Source organism: Clarias gariepinus, chromosome 13 (assembly GCF_024256425.1).
Source record: "Clarias gariepinus isolate MV-2021 ecotype Netherlands chromosome 13, CGAR_prim_01v2, whole genome shotgun sequence".
Classification (NCBI taxonomy): Eukaryota; Metazoa; Chordata; class Actinopteri; order Siluriformes; family Clariidae; genus Clarias; species Clarias gariepinus.
The window spans coordinates 13,789,880-13,809,528 of NC_071112.1; the positions used below are offsets into that span (position 1 = coordinate 13,789,880).

At 38.0% G+C, this 19,649-nt stretch overlaps 1 protein-coding gene across 1 annotated transcript in view; it reads right to left on the minus strand.

The window, feature by feature from the left end:
- Positions 1-1,396: 1,396 nt before the first annotated feature.
- Positions 1,397-19,649, minus strand: part of supt3h (SPT3 homolog, SAGA and STAGA complex component) — an 87,460-nt gene continuing 69,207 nt past the window's right edge. The window contains exons 8-12 of the mRNA XM_053509501.1: positions 19,049-19,161; positions 17,987-18,097; positions 16,304-16,459; positions 13,912-14,022; positions 1,397-1,996 (exon numbers count right to left, since the gene is read on the minus strand). Coding sequence (XP_053365476.1) covers positions 1,955-1,996; positions 13,912-14,022; positions 16,304-16,459; positions 17,987-18,097; positions 19,049-19,161 — 533 coding nt within the window. The 3' untranslated portion in view covers positions 1,397-1,954. The remainder of the gene's footprint in view (positions 1,997-13,911; positions 14,023-16,303; positions 16,460-17,986; positions 18,098-19,048; positions 19,162-19,649) is intronic.

Sequence of the window (19,649 nt, forward strand, 5' to 3'; positions counted from 1 at the left end):
AGTCCAGCGTGAAGTTTCCACAGTCTGTGTTAATTTGAGGAGCCATGTCATCTGCTGGTGTTGGTCACCTGTGCTTCATTAAGTCCAGGGTCAACGCAGCCGTCTACCAGGAGATTTTAGAGCACTTCATGCTTCCGTCCACAGACGAGCTTTATGGCATGCTTTTTCAGCAGGACTTGCCCACACTGCCAAAATCACCAAAACCTGGTTAAATGACCATGGGATTACTATGCTTGATTGGCCAGCAAACTCACCTGACCTGATCCCCATAGAGAATCTATGGGGCATTGCCATGAGAAAAATGAGAGACATGAAGAGCTGAAGGCCGCTATTGAAGCATCCTGGTCTTCCATAACACCTCAGCAGTGCCACAGGCGGGTAGCTTCCATGCCAGGCTGCATTGAAGCAGCAATTGCTCCAAAAGGGGCCCAAACCAAGTACTGAGTACATATGCATACTTATCCTTTTTAGAGGTCAATGTACAATCCTTGTTTTATTGATTGCATGTAATAATAAAATTTTCTGAGATTGTGGATTTGGGGTTTTCATCAACATCTCGTATATTGGTTTCACCTTTTAAGTTGCATAATAAATACATTTTGCATGATATTCAAATTTTTTGAGTTTCACCTGTATGCATATATTATATATTTAAAAATTACATTATACAAAATAATTATGTATATGAAATATTCACATTTACACTTCCATCAAATTAATTAAGTTAAATAAGTTTACTTATTTATGTAAATAATTCTTTAAAATAAGAAAATATTGTCTACTGAAATAATAATAATAGGTATTGATGTATAGATAAGTTTAATGATCAGTTGCTTTCTTAGTCAGGTCGTGCATCAAAACCTTATTTTAAAATTAACGAGTACTTATTAAGGTGGCACGGTGGTGTAATGGTTACTACTGTCACCTTGCACCTCTAGGGTGTGTACTCTGTGTGCATGCAGTTTGCATATTCTTCCCGTGCGTGGTGGGTTTCCTCCAGATATTCGGGGTTTCCTTCCACAGTCCAGATATGCAGGTTAGGCTAATTGCCGTTCCCAAATTGCTAGTAGTGTGTAAATGGGTGTGTGCCCTGCGTTGGATTGGCACCCTGTTCATGGTGTACCCTGCCTCGTGCCCTAAGCCTCCTGGGATAGGCTCCAGGTCCCTGCGACCCTGAATACAGGATGAAGCAGTATAGACGATGAGTGAGTGAGTGAGTGAGTAAATACTTATTTTAATATAAAGACTTTGATAACATTTTATAGCAAGGGCTAATAGACCTGCTCCGAATGGCAATGTTTAAATTCATTTATGACAATAGTTATTTTTTGTTTTCTAATTAAGGACTTTATGGATCTGTAGCACAAAATCTGCATATGAAAACACACACTTCAGACTCTGGCAACAAAGGCAAAATCTCAGCCCAAATTTATTACCTTTCCTCTGAGCCATTTATTTTTTTTTGAAAGTGACCAGGCTACAAAATTATGTTTGAAGGTAAATGACTGAAAAACAATGGTAAGTATAAAACAAACAAACAAACAAACAAACAAACAAACAAACAAGATCATGATGCATACAACTAGAACATTGTACAATATGATCCATTCTGTAATTACTGTCTCACAAAGTACAAAATTGACTTCAAGTGTAACAAAACCATAAAATAACGTCTGGCAATAAGAAAATCAGGCACACATGGTGGAATATGTGAATAATTAAAGGGATTGAAAATCTGCTGCTGGATGTAAACAGGCACCAGTTAAATGCTCTGTGGTGAGTTTTCCAGTTTCCCAGTGGAAGCGAGCACGGCTAGCCGGAGTGTGAAAGAGCTGAACATGCAGTGCTGCTCTCAGCCTGAGCTGCAGCAGCGGATGGACAGATGAGGTGATGGAGAAGCTCTGAGACACACACGGCACTTTACTTCATTCCTTCATTAGGCTGTCGCTTCTCTTCAGCAGGCCAGGAAAGTCATGCCGTTCGGGCGGTAGGCGCTCTGCCAGAGAAGAGAGAGAGGGAGAGAGAGAGAGAGAGAGAGAGAGAGAAAAATCTGTTATGAATTAGCACTCGAGCTCCACAGAGGCAAGAAGCAGGCCCTTGTTTTCCGGTTTTGTAGACAACACTGGCTAGAACGAGAGGCTTTTCCCTCCTTTTGTGTTTAATCGGAGTATTTCTGGTTGTGTGGGTTATAAGACACCATTCACGTCTCCTGGCAATGGAGTTACCAAAAGTGTGGTTAACAAGTGGTTCGTGAATCTGTTTAGGGAAATTCACAGACTTTGATAAATTAGACTCCAAATTTCAGTAAAGTGGAAGTGCTTTAGAACAGATGCCTCAAACGCAGCTCAAATAAATGCAAAAATAAAAAGATGTTAAAATGACTCTGATGCACTCTGAACTAACTAAATAAATTAATAGTATTTATTATAAGTACTAATAAATTAAGATTATTAATATCAGCAGCTATGCTGAGCAAATAAAAGGAAAACTAAACTTTAATGAGCAATATAAAATAAAATAAAGTTTTAATGTTTATGGACAGGCTGCTGCTGTTGAACAAAAGCAATATATATTTTTTCTAAACCAAGAGTAAAAACTAAATTTTTATTAGATTTCATACCGACACTTGGAGTGAAAAAATGAGTTCTTAGAAAAAATATATATCAAAAGTTCTCCTCTCAACATAGCTTGTTTTGATGCATGTTTGTCTTTTTTCTTTGTTTCAACTCCTCTGCCAATTTGTCTGTTATTTTAAGAAGACATTATGGAGACATGCAGTGAGAAACAACTTTTGAAACAAGATGCGGGCTGAAACAACATGAACTGGCTGGTACTCTGGAAAAGTGGTCTGGGAAAAAAACAGCAAGCGAGGGCGCTAAATACAGAGGTTGAGAGAGAGTGCAGCAAAAAAGGAGAGAAATTGTGAAAGATTTCCCTCCACAAGGCCAACCTGGAACTTATAAAAGACAGATTCCTGTTCTATAGTCCTCTAAGGTTGCTTTTTGATTTGCTCAGGACTTTTCCTAGTGCCGTGATCGGTGAATGAGATAACTGGATGGGCACTCTGCATTTTCAATCGGGACAAAAACTGCTACGACGGGTCCATGACACAGCTGTGAGAGCCATCGAAAATGTGCAAATCCACCCTGCGCAAACACTATTGCTAATTAAATAGCTTGGACTCATGTTCAGTGAGGGTTCAGCTGATAAATCTAGCTTGTATCTGGAATTGTTATCACTGGAGGCCAAATAGTATAGGAAAATAATTGTAATGTGCATAAGTGGGTAAGTTAAATAAGTAAACTCCTGTAAGTTTCAAACTGCCCATAGTGTGAGAGAGTGTGTGTGTGTTTGTGCCCTGTGATAGACTGACACCCTGTCCAGGGTATATCCCGCATTGCACGTTAAGTGCCCTGGGATAGCGATACACCCTCAACACTGTACATGATAAGCAGTATAAAGAATGAGTGAGAAAGTGTGGGAGTAAATAAAATACTAATTGTGTCAACACTGATTTTGTGTCAAGAGTTTGTGCAACAGAACCCAGTGGTCCGCGGTTTTTAAACATTTTGAGTCAAATCACAACCAGCTATTATTATTAAGAGTTATTATATCTATTAGTGAGTTCTCATATTTTTTCCCATGCTTGAAGATAATCACAATTTTAATACAAAGGCGTTCTGGGAGTAGAAGATTTTGGAACAAAAAGCACTGTCAGTGTAAACAGGATCCGGTGGGGTCCAAAAGCCTGAGACCACACTGAAAATCTGGGATTTGGTTCTTCGTTTTTTTTTGTACAAAAGGTCAGATTTTGCTTACGCCTGATCTCTTCTCTTAAGGAATTAAAACAACTCTTGTGTGTGTTTGAACTACATACAGCAAGCAGGAGTGTTTTCCAAATAAAGAGTGCAAAAATGCATATAGAAGAGGAAGAAAAAAAAAGAACATTAATGACTCAATTTTGACCAAAAAAGTCAGATAGAACCTTATTAATTAAATAAATCATCCCTTAATTCTAATGAGATGGGATGTAAAATTTCGAATGCAAGGTAGTTTTATAACTAACAGGAGAAGACAAAATACAACTTGATCCAACACCACTCGACTTTTATCTTAGCACAGAATCAGCGCAGAACAATCGTGGCACTAAAGACGGAAATCATCTCTGCATTGAACATAAAATTATATACATTAACTAATGTTCAACATCCTTACATTCAGTGTACACACCGGTGCTTTGAGGTTAGAAGCCTTCAATTTCAGCATTTGCTGTAGTTTATGCTTTTCAATACACTTTTGGGCCCCCATGTATTTATATTTCTATATACGTTTTAAAAAATTGTTTATTAAAATATAAAAGATTAAAAGACAAACATTCTCACTATGGGTCTCCATATAGAGTCACAATATTGAAAACATTTTAATAGTTAAATAAAATAATAAAGTCTACTAGTTAAATAGTCGGATTATGTATAAAATAAACATGTACTATAAATCAGTCATAGTGAAAGGCCAAAACAAAGCAATTTTACTATATAAGATGTCTACATTTACAATTGCTTAAAAGAGACAATATTATATCTAATTAGTTTTTAGCTCTTTCCAGTGAAATACTTACTTTTACCTTCAGAGTAACACTAAAAACACACACCTTAAAGCACGCTATCAGTGAGTTGCTTCTGAAAGGAAAAGAAATATAAATTTTTAAAATGTCATTTTTCTCTTGATATATGTATAGAATATCAAGTTATTGAAATATATGTCAAGGACGAGATCCTTCCTGCATGGAATATATTTTAAGTCCAACTGTCTCGCATAATACTCCTCTTGCCATCCGTACTCCCAATCCTCCCTGAACTAATTATTTATACTGTGGGGGAAAAAAAAAGGAAATGGTTGTAGGCTCTACTTTCCTCACAGTGTGCAAAAACTCACTGCACTACACTGAAAGTCCAAAAACTAAAACTAAATCTCCCAAGAGTGAAAAAGGGAAATACAGCAGCAGAAGAGGAGAGACAGAATCAGGAAGGTCACATGCTCTGTTCTGAACACTTTTTGCTCTGGTGTGTAACGTACATACATTATACATGAGGGGAAAGAAAATAAATAGCTATCTTTCAAGTTCTACTCTTCCTCTAAATTGCATTAATAGCACCATCAAAAAGTGTAAATGTTACACAAAGTTGCTCAAAGTGAGGTCTTGCTCGATGATAAATACTACTTTCATACTTTAAAGTCGCTTTGCAAACTGTGTTTGGCGAAGCCTCCGCTTGGTCATTCATAAATCTCAATTTTGCAGTTAAATAGTGCTAAGTAAGGTCTTCTCTCCCCCTTATGGAAACACTCCGTGGAGGTCCTCAGGTCCAGGCCAGCCAACCCTTCACACACACACACACACACACACACACACACACACACACACACACACACACACACACACACACACACACACCTTGGCAGTGGGTGGCAGGCCGCTGCCGCCGTCCACAGCTATGCCGGGGCAAATCGTGTTGACAGTGTCCAAGAAAAACCGGGGGGAAAAAAGGAAAAGGGTATGTGCAAGACGGGCAGACGGAGACCGCATGTGTGCAGAGAACGGCCGTGGAGCAGACGCTCTGATGAAATACCGCCTGCTGACAGGACAAGAACGAAGAGACAGTGCGTTGAACAGAAGCCATGTCGAAGAGAGAGAAAAAAAACATTTCAGTAGCTCAGGAACTGACCCTGGCTCATTTTATTGTCCATGTACATTATGAGCTCGGCTGAAATCAAGGGAGTCCGCATCAGAAATGTGGAAACGAGTGGACGTGTGAGGCCTGGAAGACTTTACTCAGCACACCCTGAATCCTGGGCTTCTATTGAGAATGGTTCCAATATACATATCCACAACATATGGTGTATAACATTTTGGTTTACGTTTTCCAAATTTATGCATTTGTTTAAAAACACTCAGGAAAGTAATGAATGTGCACACGCTAAAACTGAACTGAACTGTTCTGGAAATTCCAGCACACAGGAATCTTCCACATCTCTTTATGTCTATATTCAAGCCCTTGAAATGTCTCAAATTCATGGCCTGGCCAAATAAAAAAAAAAATAAGAAGAAAAAATGTACTTAAAAAATAAATAAATAAAAAAAAAGTCACAGTTTGGATTTAATACACAAAATCTGAAAAATAATTGTAATCGCTTTACTATGAATTACGAAAATACCATTTGACAAAATGTATTTTTTTCTATTTACTTTTATAATTTAGTATAAGGGATGGCAAATGCAGTGTAGCGTACGTCACATTTGCAAGTGACAGTAAGAAAACAGCAGAACAATTGTCCAGTATGATCGCACTTAAAAATGAGTAGAGATAGGGGAAAAAAAAAATTCTCTTACATAGCTTAACTCTTTTACAATGATTTTTTCTTTTATATATGTTTGCATTTGAGGTGGTAAAATGTTGCTCTTCCTCTACAATCCTTCAGGCAGCAGTGGATCATGTGTGGTAGGAGCAAATTATTTGTCAAGTTTGTTTCGAATTGTAAAAAACATAATACTGAATTGTTACATTCATTTAATCATTAATCTTATAGAATCACAATACAAATCAAATCAGCACCTAAATATATTATATCGAATTGTTGTGATTCCCGTTCCTAATCTTTAGCACCTTCTCCCATAATCCAGGCCCCTTTGATCGCGCCGGCTCACAACCCTGAAGCTCATGAATTCACTTATAAAGCCAAAGTTCATCTGAATCATCTTGGTGCAAAATTAAAGGCACCTTAACCAGTAGAAAATGTCTTTTTCTGCATATTCTGTGTCCTTTCCCCCTTCTAAGCATTGCCATTTATGCAGAGTGACTTTTATTTACTTTTGCCCTGACCAACATTAAGTTTAGATTTCAGATGTCTTTCAGGGGATATGACAAAAGATCCCATCATGACTTCAGTTGGAATATAAAAGATTACCTGTGAGTAGACAATTTGCAAGTGTTTAAACAAATTTTCCTTAGGATTGCAGTTAGTTTTTGTGTAAAAAAAAAAAAAGAAAAAAAAAAGAAATGAAGTAAAAGATATTGGAAATGCCATGGTATCTAAGAAAAGCATACTGTGACATAATTTATCACATAGGGCTCCGGCCTCACTGGCACCGCTGTGTTCATGCTGTAGTGTGTGTTCTTATGCCTGGTTTATGACATATTTAATTTATTGACTGACTGACAGAAAAACAATGCTCAGTGTGTTAGATGCCTCCATGCTGAGAGCTGGACATTCCCAGCGAAGAAAAAGAATGAATCAGCAGTTAGGGGAAGGCTCTTAGTTAAACACTTACTGTATCCCACGACATAACAGAAAACAGAAGTTCTCGAGCTGATGAGAGGAGTCACAGATCACAACTAAAGTCACAGTTTTCTTGATGTGTGGGAATTTAAAAACAAAGTAAAAAAAAAAAAAGTGCAAAGAAGAATGAAGTTAAAAGAGCTGCTCTTTCCGCTGCTCTCTGGGGCTTGTTTGCGTGAGGAATGAGGCTGTTTGCTCTCCTCTCTTCCAGTCCACATGACTACACCAGTGCCAGGACTGAGAGGGGAAAAAATGGAGATGGATGACCCTAAGTAACGGGACTTTATCTTTGATCAAATGTGCCGTGTCCTCTCGCTGGCTCCCGAGGTCTGGGCAGAGACAAGCGGCCTCCTCTGCACGGAGAGATGACGCTTCAATTATCAGCCTCAAACTGGAGGCAACCTCACACATGCAAGACATTAGTGTGAATATCACTCTTTCGTCCTCGTCTCTTTATGCACAATAAAAGTGAGGCCCATCACATTCTGTTTATCTCGTGTCATAAACAATTTGCCATGTATAGCCTTTGTTGAGACTGCCTGTGTGCTCCAATTGTGCAGTGTTCCAAATCATCGTCGTTTCACTGTACCCACAGAGAGACAACAAAAGTCTGAGGACAAAAAACCCTTGTTAGGAGGAATAAACAAAACAAAGCCCCAACATGCTCCAGAAAAGGGAACAGTACACATATTTCAAGACTAGTGGCAGCTATAGTTTAGCTTTTGTCTTTGTATTTATGTGAAGTGTGGAGGCCAGGACACAGGTCAGAAACATGTGTCAAGCCTTCAGCACAAAAAGGCTATAAATTCTACACAACTAGCTAAGAACAAAGGACACTACTGGGAAAAAGATTTAAAGCTTGGAAAAGCACAACTAACGATCCCGAATGCAAATAAAGGTAAGACAGGGATATGTACATGAACGTGCATGTCCCTCTGCAACAATGAGCCGTTACAGGAAGCGGCACTCCTGCTCCTGCATATTCATGAGTGTCGTCCAGCAGATGTTGGGATGTGTGTATGTCTGATATGTGGGTGTGTGAGGCTGTATATGTACTGGCGCCTGGCAATTACCAGAAGGGAGTATGGGAAGGGCAAAACATGAGAGAGTGAGAGAGAGAGAGGGGGCGAGAGACACTGAGTGTCTATACAAGGCTGCAGCACACGCCAGCCATGAGCACGACTACACCGCTTTCTCACTGCCACATCTGTCTGTGCGCAAACGAACAGAACAATGAGTTTCAGACTCTCCTCAGACGTCTTCAGCGAGAGAAGAGGATATAATGGAGAAAATGTGGATAAGAGGGCATAGGTTCAAGTGTGAAAGAGTTCAGCTGCTTTGGATCCTCTCCTCTCTATCATAGTCTTCAATCTTGCTCTCTGGGCCAATTTACTGACTCGTACTGGTATAGCCGAATATGACAGGCAGAAGGTTTTCACACCCACAGAACAGGCAGTAAAAGCACTCTGTGGTTTTCAAAGGGCTGTCAAACGAAAAGCAGGGTTTCTCCCTGGTCAATTCCAAATCATGCGTGATCTGGAAAAGATGTCAAATTCTATCCAGGGCATCCCAATCATGCTGTGGCTGCTAAAAGTATATAAAAGAAATATGGTCCTAAACTAGAAACCAGGGTAATTTATTAAGCGTTCTTTTTTTAGAAGGTGTATACACCATTGTAAATTGTCTTATTATTGTGCACACTCAGCCAAACACTACAACTGAAAACTCTATGAGCCTGACCTGGAAACGAAAAGGTAAACACAGAATGATTTACAGTAAAGAAGCACTTCTGAGATTTCTGGGCAAAGGATTAGAGCAGTTATTGTGCAGCAGGGCCTTGTTTTTAGGGGAGATAGGACCCAGCCAGTGCATCTCCAGAAGCCCAGCTTAATGGTTCGTATTGTACATCACCTCGCTGTGAAGTGGGATTCTGGGGTCAGCGTGTGGGGAGAAAAAAACAAAAACAAACAAACAAACAAAAAAAAACGACAAGCATCTCAGAAAAGACCAGGGACAAACACTCTTCTCACAGCGCCTAAATGATGAGACTAAATTCAGAAATAATAGCTGGGGCGGGGAAATGTTTCCATTTTTTTTTCTTCAGAAAGAACCAGAAAGGGCTTTTTGGGAACAAATGCTTGGCAGCATACTTTGAATGGTATAGGATTTTCATATCAACATTTCAACAAATATGAAAAGATAGTCTGCCAACATGGGTTTGGGCTAAAAATGAAAAACAGAATATACAAAGGCCTTCCAACGTTTGTAAACCAGCCGCTGTTTGAGGCGCCTCTTCTTTTCTAGATTCAATAAACTCAGTTCAACAATAAATATTATCTTTTACCTTGTAGGCTCCAGAGCTGTGTTCCGGCCCAGGGAGGTTTGGATATCATTTAGATAATATACAGCCTTCTGGATGGCTACTGAACGCCATTCCCCTTCCAGTTGACTTATTATGTACAGTAAGATTCTGCCAGTCTAGCTGTTCACTTGACGTCCAAACGGGCAATTTCATGCTTTAATGACAAGGTATCCAAACCACAGGGAAGAATGGCTCCATTTGTAAATGTCCAATTGTTAGCAGAAGGTTTTGAATGGCCTCGGAGACACCTAGAACAGGAAGCAACGTCTAGTGCCAGCGCCGAGGACGGAACGGGAATGCGGAGACATAAAACTGGTTCAATGGGGCATTAAGTGAAGAGTTTGTGAGGCATTGCGAAGGGCACAGCCCTATTGAAGCCCTCGGTTCTGTGGATGTCAGCAGCGCAGCACGAGATGTCTGTCCTCACAGTAAGATACGGAGACGACAGAGCAATAAACAAGAGCTGAGACGCATCACTCCTACGTCTGCTGTCTTTGGCACAAAATGTTTTGCACAGCGAGCCCCGTGCAAACCACAAGGAAGGTACAGGATCCTGCAGCCAGGGCAACTTCGAAACTATTTCTAATAAAGGTTAAAGGGCTAAGTAAAGGCTGACAATGAAGACATTTATTTGCAGAGTCATGCACATTTGGCCACATTTAAGACTTATCTATTGTAATAACACAATCTGCTATGGTTTTACTTTGTACTCTTTTTCCTTTGTTAATCTTGAGATCTTTGCGGCTGTTACAGTTTGGGCTGGCCAGATTTAAAGGGTTTTTGCAAAACTTAACTTGTTGAACGAGTAAAGAGCTTAAAACCAACTTTGCTTCCTTCGGAAGCATAAAAAGCTACAAAGAAATCAAGAGATGCACCAGTAAAACGCAGAATATTAAATAAACCTGGGCGATGAAAGCAAATGCTCAAACAAAGCATGATGTTGCCATTTCAACTTTTTTGAAGCATTGCCTAAGAGGAAGCTAGCAGCTCTGTGCATGTGTGCACTCGGGGCATAATCAAGTGAGCTTTGAAATTCCCTAAGTCTTATATTAGACCCTTAATTCGATTTCAAAGTTATCTCAGAATGAGTGCAGTAATAAGAGGCAGAAAAGATATTTAATTACATGGACACAGAGCTACAGCTAATAATATGTTGCTATAGATCTACTGAATCTGATAAAAGTCCCAGATTTCTTTTCCCCCCCATATAAACACTATAATAAAGCTATAGCTCATAAATAGACAAGCTTTCAGAGTTATTACTTCAACTTACCTGGTAACCCTACAATTCCTTATGATGAACAAATCCACGAAAATCTTAGTCGCTCAGACAAGAGCTTATTTTTATCTTAAACATTCTTTAATACTAGACATGTGGAAAAGGCCAGAGTGAAAATTACTTATTGGGACAATTAATCATGGTCTTAAACTGGCTCCAGTTGCAATAAAACCAAACCAATTACAAGACAACTCAGCCTCCACTCCAATCCCCAGACACAGACACACACACACACACACACACACACACACACACACACACACACACACACACACACACCTAATTATTTCTGTGCCATTGCTGGTGACGGACTGCGAGCAACTCATCAAAGGCAAAAACCTCAATGCCACTAGAAGAACATCTGGAAACCTTCACTCATCATCATAGGTTGGAAAACCTGTTTTATATATTACACAATATAGGGGGATACTAATGCACTTTATAGTTTCCTTTTTTTAAACAATGCCAACCCCATGTTTATAGTTAAGCAATCACTGAAACGCTCCACTGACTACAGCTTCCTTAATTTGATCAAGCCTTTAAGATAATGAAACTTTAATTTTTAACAGATCATTTATATCTTAGAAAGGTCATCAGCCATCATATTCCATCATACTTAAGCTAATCCTGGGTCTTAAGCGTCCTGAAAAGCATACAAGAGCACAGCATCGTGACTTTTGAGTATTAAAAGGAACATCAATATGTTGTTCCCCTTCTGGTGAGCACAGAGAAGACAATCAGCTGCTTTACTGGAAATGAGTTGTTTAAGTGAAATGTGACTCTACACAAATGAAGTGTATTTGTCGAGCATTTTAACAATAGATTAAAACGCAGGTTTACAGAAATCCGGATGTAGACCAACATCCTGAGCAAGTCAGAGGTGACAGTGGCAAGGGAAAACTCGCCGAATTAGAATGGAGACAAAATCTTGTGGGGGAAAAAGAAAAAAAATTCTTCTAGACAAAACCATATTGACTGATATAACCCATGGAAGAGTGAAGTTAAAGAGAACTACATCTATCTTCCCAAAGTATAATTTTTAGCCGGGCTAAAACCAACCAATCAACCAATTTAGTGTGACCAAAAACAATTGATGACAAAGTTTGAGATTGAAGAGTAGTGAATGATGAAGCAGTATGACTCTTGTCTAAAAAACAACAATAGGAGGAGAGCATAGGGAGTCACAAAGTAGTTGATCGGTAACCTGCATGACCACTTTCCACAGGTCAGGACCCGCGTGAACTGTGAATGAATAACAAAGTTCACTCGTATGACTATATACAATATACATTTGGGCCCAAAAAACTTTTTTACGCACAAACACTGTTTTCTTTTTTGCTCTGTCGGGCTTTCAATGGGTGCCAGATGTATTACTGTAATGACTTTATTTGTCACTCCTGATAATATAGGTTTTAGACTCTTAGTACTGTGCAAAAGTCTTGAGCCACCCCTCAATTCTTCACATTATGAAATGAAACAAAATTAAATTATGTAGATTAATTAAAGAAATGGGAACAAATTTACGCATACAGGCTGCAAAGTGCCTAAAGATACAATAAAAAAATTGTGTTTATGCAACAAACAAAGCAGCAACCTCAGTTCACCTTTCATCTGTATGAAACCACTCACGATTCAGCATCACCGGTATACTAATCATCTGTACCTGTTTCTCACCGGTTCATGCCTCTGGTTGGATTTTTTTTTTTTATGCTTGAATGATTTATAGGTCACTGTGTGGCTTAACAGACAAAAACACTGCTCTGAAACTGGTTGGGTACAGGGACTGGACTGAAAATGAAAGGCGAAAAGTCCTATAGGTAGCACGACAAACTATTCCTGAAGATGAGAAAGTCTGGGTCTTTGAAAGCAAAATACGAAGGAATGAGTGGCAGCAGATCCCAGGTACAAATCTTCACAATCCAGATGAGGTTTTTGGGAAGTGTTAATCCTTACGGAACCATTCACACCATCAGAAAGTGAATCAGAAGTACAGAAGCTCCAGACAGAAGTACAACATCAGGATGAATAAGGCAGGACTGGATTGTGAAAGAAGCCACAGCAGTAGACGTGTGATTCATTACAAGCAGGTCAGTACCCTAAAATTATAGGAAACACAAATCCTACCAAGGCTGTACTGTACAGACTCGTGTCCTTATGAGGAGTTTGGGAACTTGGCTACAGTAACCAACAAGATTAGGTTTTAATGCACTTCTAATATTACCATCCTTATTGACTTATTAAAAAAAAAAAGGAAAAAGTACATTGGGTGAATGCCATTAAAAGGACTTTTTGTCCGCAGCTCAGTAAATTTCAACATAAGAGAAAGCAACTTGAATAAAAATAACACGACCAACAAGAAAACAAAGCATTTCATAATAAAAAGGTTGTCAAAAAAGAAATACTACATATAAGAATTCACATTATTAATGCTGAACTGGATCGGCAATGCTTTTTTAATCTCAGTCATTGCTAAATAGCTCATTACCTGCCAATTACGCTCTGACCACAATAGCTTACGCTCCACACTGGCTGTGAGAACTCGCCCAACACTCCAGTAACCATTTCACATGGTCAAACTAGTACTTACGACACCCACAATCGTTGCGCACGATACAAAATTATAACTCTGCAACAGCGAGCTGTAGAGTGATGTACGCATGTGAGCAAAACAAGGAGGCATTTCTTAGCTGTTTCTTGGTAGACTCGTACTCATGGTGGAACAGAAAAACAAAATAACCTTTGCATATACAAAATGCATAGAAATTACACTTCTTTAATTTTGCAAAAATATTATGTAACTTTTTTCTTTACAAGGAAAATTACACTGACCACAAATTGCGCTCAACAATTCCAATACTTCAGAGCTTGACCACTTTAAAATAGGGCTGTGCTGCGATTATAAATATAACTCTTTTACGGCTCTGTTATTACGTACTGAGAAGGGGGAGAGTGGGCCAATCTTGTGGCTGTAGCGCCTGATGGCCTCTCTGATGTGGCCGGGCTGGATGGCACTGCTCTGAGCCTCCGCGCCACACGCTGCTGCGCTCTGCAACGGAGAGGGAGAAAAAACACACAGGCTGTATTATTACTAAATCAAAAACACAGTGGGAGACAGGCCGTTTAACACACAAACACAGCCAGAGGAGGCCGTCCAGACACGACACACACACAATACATATTTGAAGACGGTCTGGATCAGAATTGGATAACGAGCGGAGAGCTTGCTCAAGCCTTCACCTCTGCAGTCATGTAAATGCTATGTGTCAGCTCGTGCTTTATGCACTTTCAGCAGAGAGGTTCGTCTGATATATAGAGAGCTGACAGTAAATGTTAGTTAACTATCTGCTCTGGAAAAGGACCTATAATTGTGCTCAATGCTCCAAATGTGTTTGACTTCAGGCAGAAAGGAACTCAATCTATCTTTGAAAAAGAGAAAGGAAAGGGAAAAACAGCTTCCCTATTTTCATCCTTGCTATAAATCAGTTGTGGTAAAATGGACATGGCAGGATATATGAGAAAGTGTAATGCACATTTCCGTGCCAGTGTTTCCAGTCTACATGCAGACATTGGGATGTTGATGACTGCATCATGATGACCGCTGAACTTTCCTCGTTATTTTACCATACAGTATATCTTTCCTATCCCATCCCAAGACAGCTTGAGTTCATCATTTAAATTTTTTTTCTTTTTTTCCTGAATTATATGGATAACCCACACATGTAAAATACTGTGTGTATGAATGCATAAGCATTGTGTCACTGGTAGGTAAAGTATGGACAGAAAAAAAACATTATTTTCCGTATATTTACAACAGTTTATAAGTTCATAACACTTCCAAAACCAATTAAGCACAGTACTGATAATTTAGCTAATATTAATCATGTCTATGCATACTAGGGCAGCATTACACTACCTCACTTAATTAACTGTAGGTATAGAACTAAGAGTTATGGCGAATTTTTACTTGAAGGCCTACTTGTAAATATTTGGATGTACTTATATTTAGGACATGTTTATTACATTATTAGATAGGCTTATATGTGTGCAACATTTTATCCAGTATTATTCAATAACCATAAAATGTGCTTAAGCTATAAAATTTTACTTAAGTACGAGTTTTAAAAACCTTTCTGAAACATCTTTATATATATATATATAAACCAAGATGACTTAATTTTATGACATTAGACAGCAAACTCGAGTCAGAACAAACTGTTATTTTAACATTAAATATTAGTTTCTATGATATATAAAAAAAAAAAAAACATGTAGTTTTAACATAAGGAGTAAAAAACTTTCCAAAATGGCCCTTTATTCCTTTTTAATCACAGTAAATCCAACAGTAACATTCTTTTTTCGCAATTGATACCATTTTCTATTTCTAGTTACATTTTTTAACGCAGTGGAACATCTACATAAGTTAGTTCTTGTCATCACTCATTTTAAGGCATGTATTAAAAAGTTGTTTCCTGACTCTTGTTTGTTTTTGCACCTCTCTTGAGGGTAATAAGGGAAGAAAAAGCTTGTCAGATTACTAATAAAACACAAAGACCTCCATCTTGTAGTATTTCCTGTGTCAGGAAACTTTACCTCATTTTAAGAAATGGTTTCACCTCTGACTGTTATGAAGCACTAACAATGGAGACTCCTTCCATAAATGCTAAACATTTGCTTCCTTACCAAAAAAAAACAACCCTACACGTTCACAAGCAGATAATCCAAAATGCATGATTTAAACCTGGCAGAATATTTCCAAAGACTTCTCACGTTTTCTCACGTCTCTGTCGTTTCAAAGATCACAGCGATCATATCAATATCTAGCTGGCTGCTACAGTGCAGAAGAATAAACAAAGCCGAGCACTGCGGCAGAAAATAAGCTCCAGATTTTTCATTGATCAATAGTCTTTCAAGTGGGTGGCTGTTTTATTCGATTTTCCTCCGAGGTCCGTATTTCTCAATAAACCCGGAATAATACAAGATAATAAAATTCCACAGCCAAATAAACATGTCTATATCATATACACATTATCCATATTAATGCTTTTCACTCACACACTGAAAGACAAAAACAGAATGAGCTTTGTTTTTTTGCCTCTCTTTTTCCCATCAAGTCATTTTTATTGGGCTTTTCATGTGTAGACTACACAAAACGATAATGCATGATAAATATTGATAAAGCAAGAATGCTTTACTACGTATTAAAAAAAAAAAAAGAAAAAAAAAAAAAACCACAGAGCCCCTTCAAAATTAAAGGGAAAAACAATGTGTAAAATGATCGGACAAAACGCACCCTCTTTACTGTATGACCCTACAGTATGACCTCTTACCTTCTTCCTCTTGCGCTGTTTGCTCTTGCTGCTGGAGTCCTGAGACAGTGTGCCATTGCCCTGGGTCAGGGAGTGCAGTTTAGTCTGATGACCTGAGCTTGGGGTGGAAGGAGGTGTGTTCTCTGGGGAATCCATCTCTCTTTTGGCAGATGAGGCCTACAGATAAACCAACAGAAAATGACGATGCCGATAAATATTGGCACTGACAAGGTGATATTATGCCGCCAACACCTCAAAACCGTATTATTTAACCCTAATCGCAGGTCAACAAATCCAAGTTTCTCTTGTCACTCATTTTAATGTGGCTACAAACAGCTATTTCTTTACAAGACTCACTCTTGAAGGCAGCTTGTTATTTTTACTGGAAAACACAAATCATTTTCCATGATTGAAAAACTGGATTGACACTGGAGACTCCTTCCATAAAAACACTAAATTTAACCAAATCATCAATTGCATTGACATAATATTGATTGTTTATTAGAAATATGACTTACTATTAGTCTATAGTGGAGCTTTAACCAGATGAGTGACTTCATGTTAATCCTTTGACCAATCAGTTTCACAAATTCATCAGTGTTATGGTCTAACAATTTAACTAACACAGCAAACAAAATTTTTTTTTTTAAAATAAATTGTTGAATTTTGTTTGCTGTGTTAGTTAAATTGTTAGACCATAACACTGATGAATTTGTGTATTCTTATATATGTATATATAATAATTCTTATATTCTAAAATTTTTTTATATGCATGTGCAGCTTACATCATTTTATTACTCCATACAACCTTACATTTTTAGCCTTAAACACAAATTTATGAATAAACATTTAAAACTTCAATGAGATATTCACTCATTAAATAGTAAGTCTGTGTGTCATTTGTAATATCTAAACACAGCGATTGTGCTGGTCAATTTCTCCTCTGTTGAGACGACCACAGTTATTGTGCAATGCAGCTTTACCGTGACATTCCTCTACACACGACCCTCAAGGTTTAAGGAGGTAAAAAACAACAACAATAATGGAATCCATGGCAAAAAAATACAACTTGTGTTTCCAGACCAAAAGTGGCCTTGGCTGAGTCCGAATATGAAAAAGAGAGAGAGAGATGAGGTTTTGTGGTTTCAGTGACAGAAAAGCCCCTCCATGGACACGCTCCCACAGGACAAAACCACCTTGTACAAACTTGGCAGCAACAACTGGCTGAAGGTCAAGCCCTGGTTGTAGGACTAGTAATGTTTCTTATTCATCTAGTGCAAAAAACAGCATCTAGATATACATCCAAATTTGTGTAAAGCCACTTTGTTATGCTGGCTGTTGGTAAAATAACTATACACATATAAATTAAAGAAAATAAATTTCATTTTAATTTTTTTTATTCAAATTTGATCTGCAAATCATTCACACTTGAGATTTTTCTTAAAAAGATCATTCTTAAAAATCTCAAGTTTTAATGATTTGCAGATCAAATTTGAATTTAAAAAAAAATAGAGAGAACAATTGATCTGAATTTGTCCAATCAGAAAAGATCCCACATAGAAACTGTACACACGTGCACACAATAATAGCCATCTAATTAGTATCATTATTACATAAAGCATCTCAGGGCTGATATCTTGGTCTCATACATAATTTAGAAAACACTGAGTGTAAATGAAAACGACTTATCAGTGCGCAGCTCACCTCAGCACTGGAGCTGTGGTACTGCAGAAAAGTGGCTGATACGGCATGGCTGAACGGGTCACCTGTTTTGGGGGTCATGTCCTGTTTAACCAGCAGGGCAAGGTCAACAATCTGAAAAGTGACAACAGTAATATCATTATAAGCAATCATATAAGCAAAATGTTTTAATGTTAAAGTGAAGTTTAGTCGGGTAAAACGTTTTCTAAAAATTATTGTCATCATGTCAGATATATGATGTAAAAAATTGAATCAAAGTGTGTTAGAAATTAATTGGGGCCCGCAAACATTTTAGATATTTTAATATTATATTTTAGGACTGATTATTATGAAGCTGAATTTAAACAATAAGTCCACACATAATTTATCAAAGCCCCCTGCATGAGCCTTATCTGAAACCTAAGAGGTTTCCAAAATCTCAGCTTCAATGTCAGACTGACAAAAATATTTTATGCAGCTGTGGTTAAGTGGCTTAAAAGTGCTTTGTGAATGTGTTATGAATTATGGTATAAAGAAAAAAGCCACTTCCAGCCACTTTCTGACTGTCTGACTGTACTTTCTGGAAGTACAGTACTGTGCAAAACATGTTAAACATATTAAAATAAATTTAATTCAGTCATGTACATTAAATGAAAGAAATGGGAACAAATGTTTTACTGTGACAGGCTGCAAAGTCCCTAAAGGTGCAATTTAAAACTGGGTTGTTTATTTAACAACCTCAGCAGCAACCTCATTTCCCCCTCTCGTCTGTTCTAAGCATTTATCATTCAGCATCACCAGTATACTGTTCACCGTCCTGATCATCTGTTATCATCTGCTACTCACTGATTCATACCTTAAATTATATGTTTTGTATGCTTAAATGATTCATAAGTCACTGTGTAGCTTAACAAACAAAAGCCATTCTTCTGAGAATGGTCAGGTACAGGAACTGGACTAATAACGAGAAGAAAAAAAAAGTCCTTCAGGAAACCTGGAGATCTATTCCTCAAGACTACATTACTAATCCAAGAAAATCTGGCTCCTACATACTACTGTACATAACAGAGGCAGTCAGGAGCTTACCTGGGCGACCGTTTCATAGGCCAGATATGACAGGATCTCCAAGGAGACCCCGTTGGGTTTCAGGTCCAGACTGCTGCAGTCTAACCACTCACGAAATTTGGAAAGCTTCTTAGCTAAATCACAAAGCCAGAGAAACAAGTCAGAGATGAACAGCATTAAACATCTCCATTTTAGAATCTCTGAAAACAACACCATAGCTTAGGACTATGAAGGATAATATCTATTTTACAATTAACAAATTGCTTAAAAGTGAAAAACGTAAAAGGTGATGCTGTTGCAATAACAAAAAAAAAATCCAAAATATATAACAGAATTAACAGAACGTTTTTTTAAGTTTCAGAGGACACAAAAGAAGTTGATATGGTGTTGGCATGACATGTGAATGGCCGTTTTGATTAAACACACAAATTATACATATATAATGATACTTAATAATTGATTATGAGAGAACATTCGTCTGAGTTTGCTGGTATAAATTTAAATTACAAGTCTTATCCATTTTGTCCTGGGGTATGAAACTTTTGCTCTGAACTGAGTAAGCCTTGAAAAGAAAAATCAGTGTTTTAAAAAGCTTTATTCTTTTCAGGCTTTTTGTCTACTC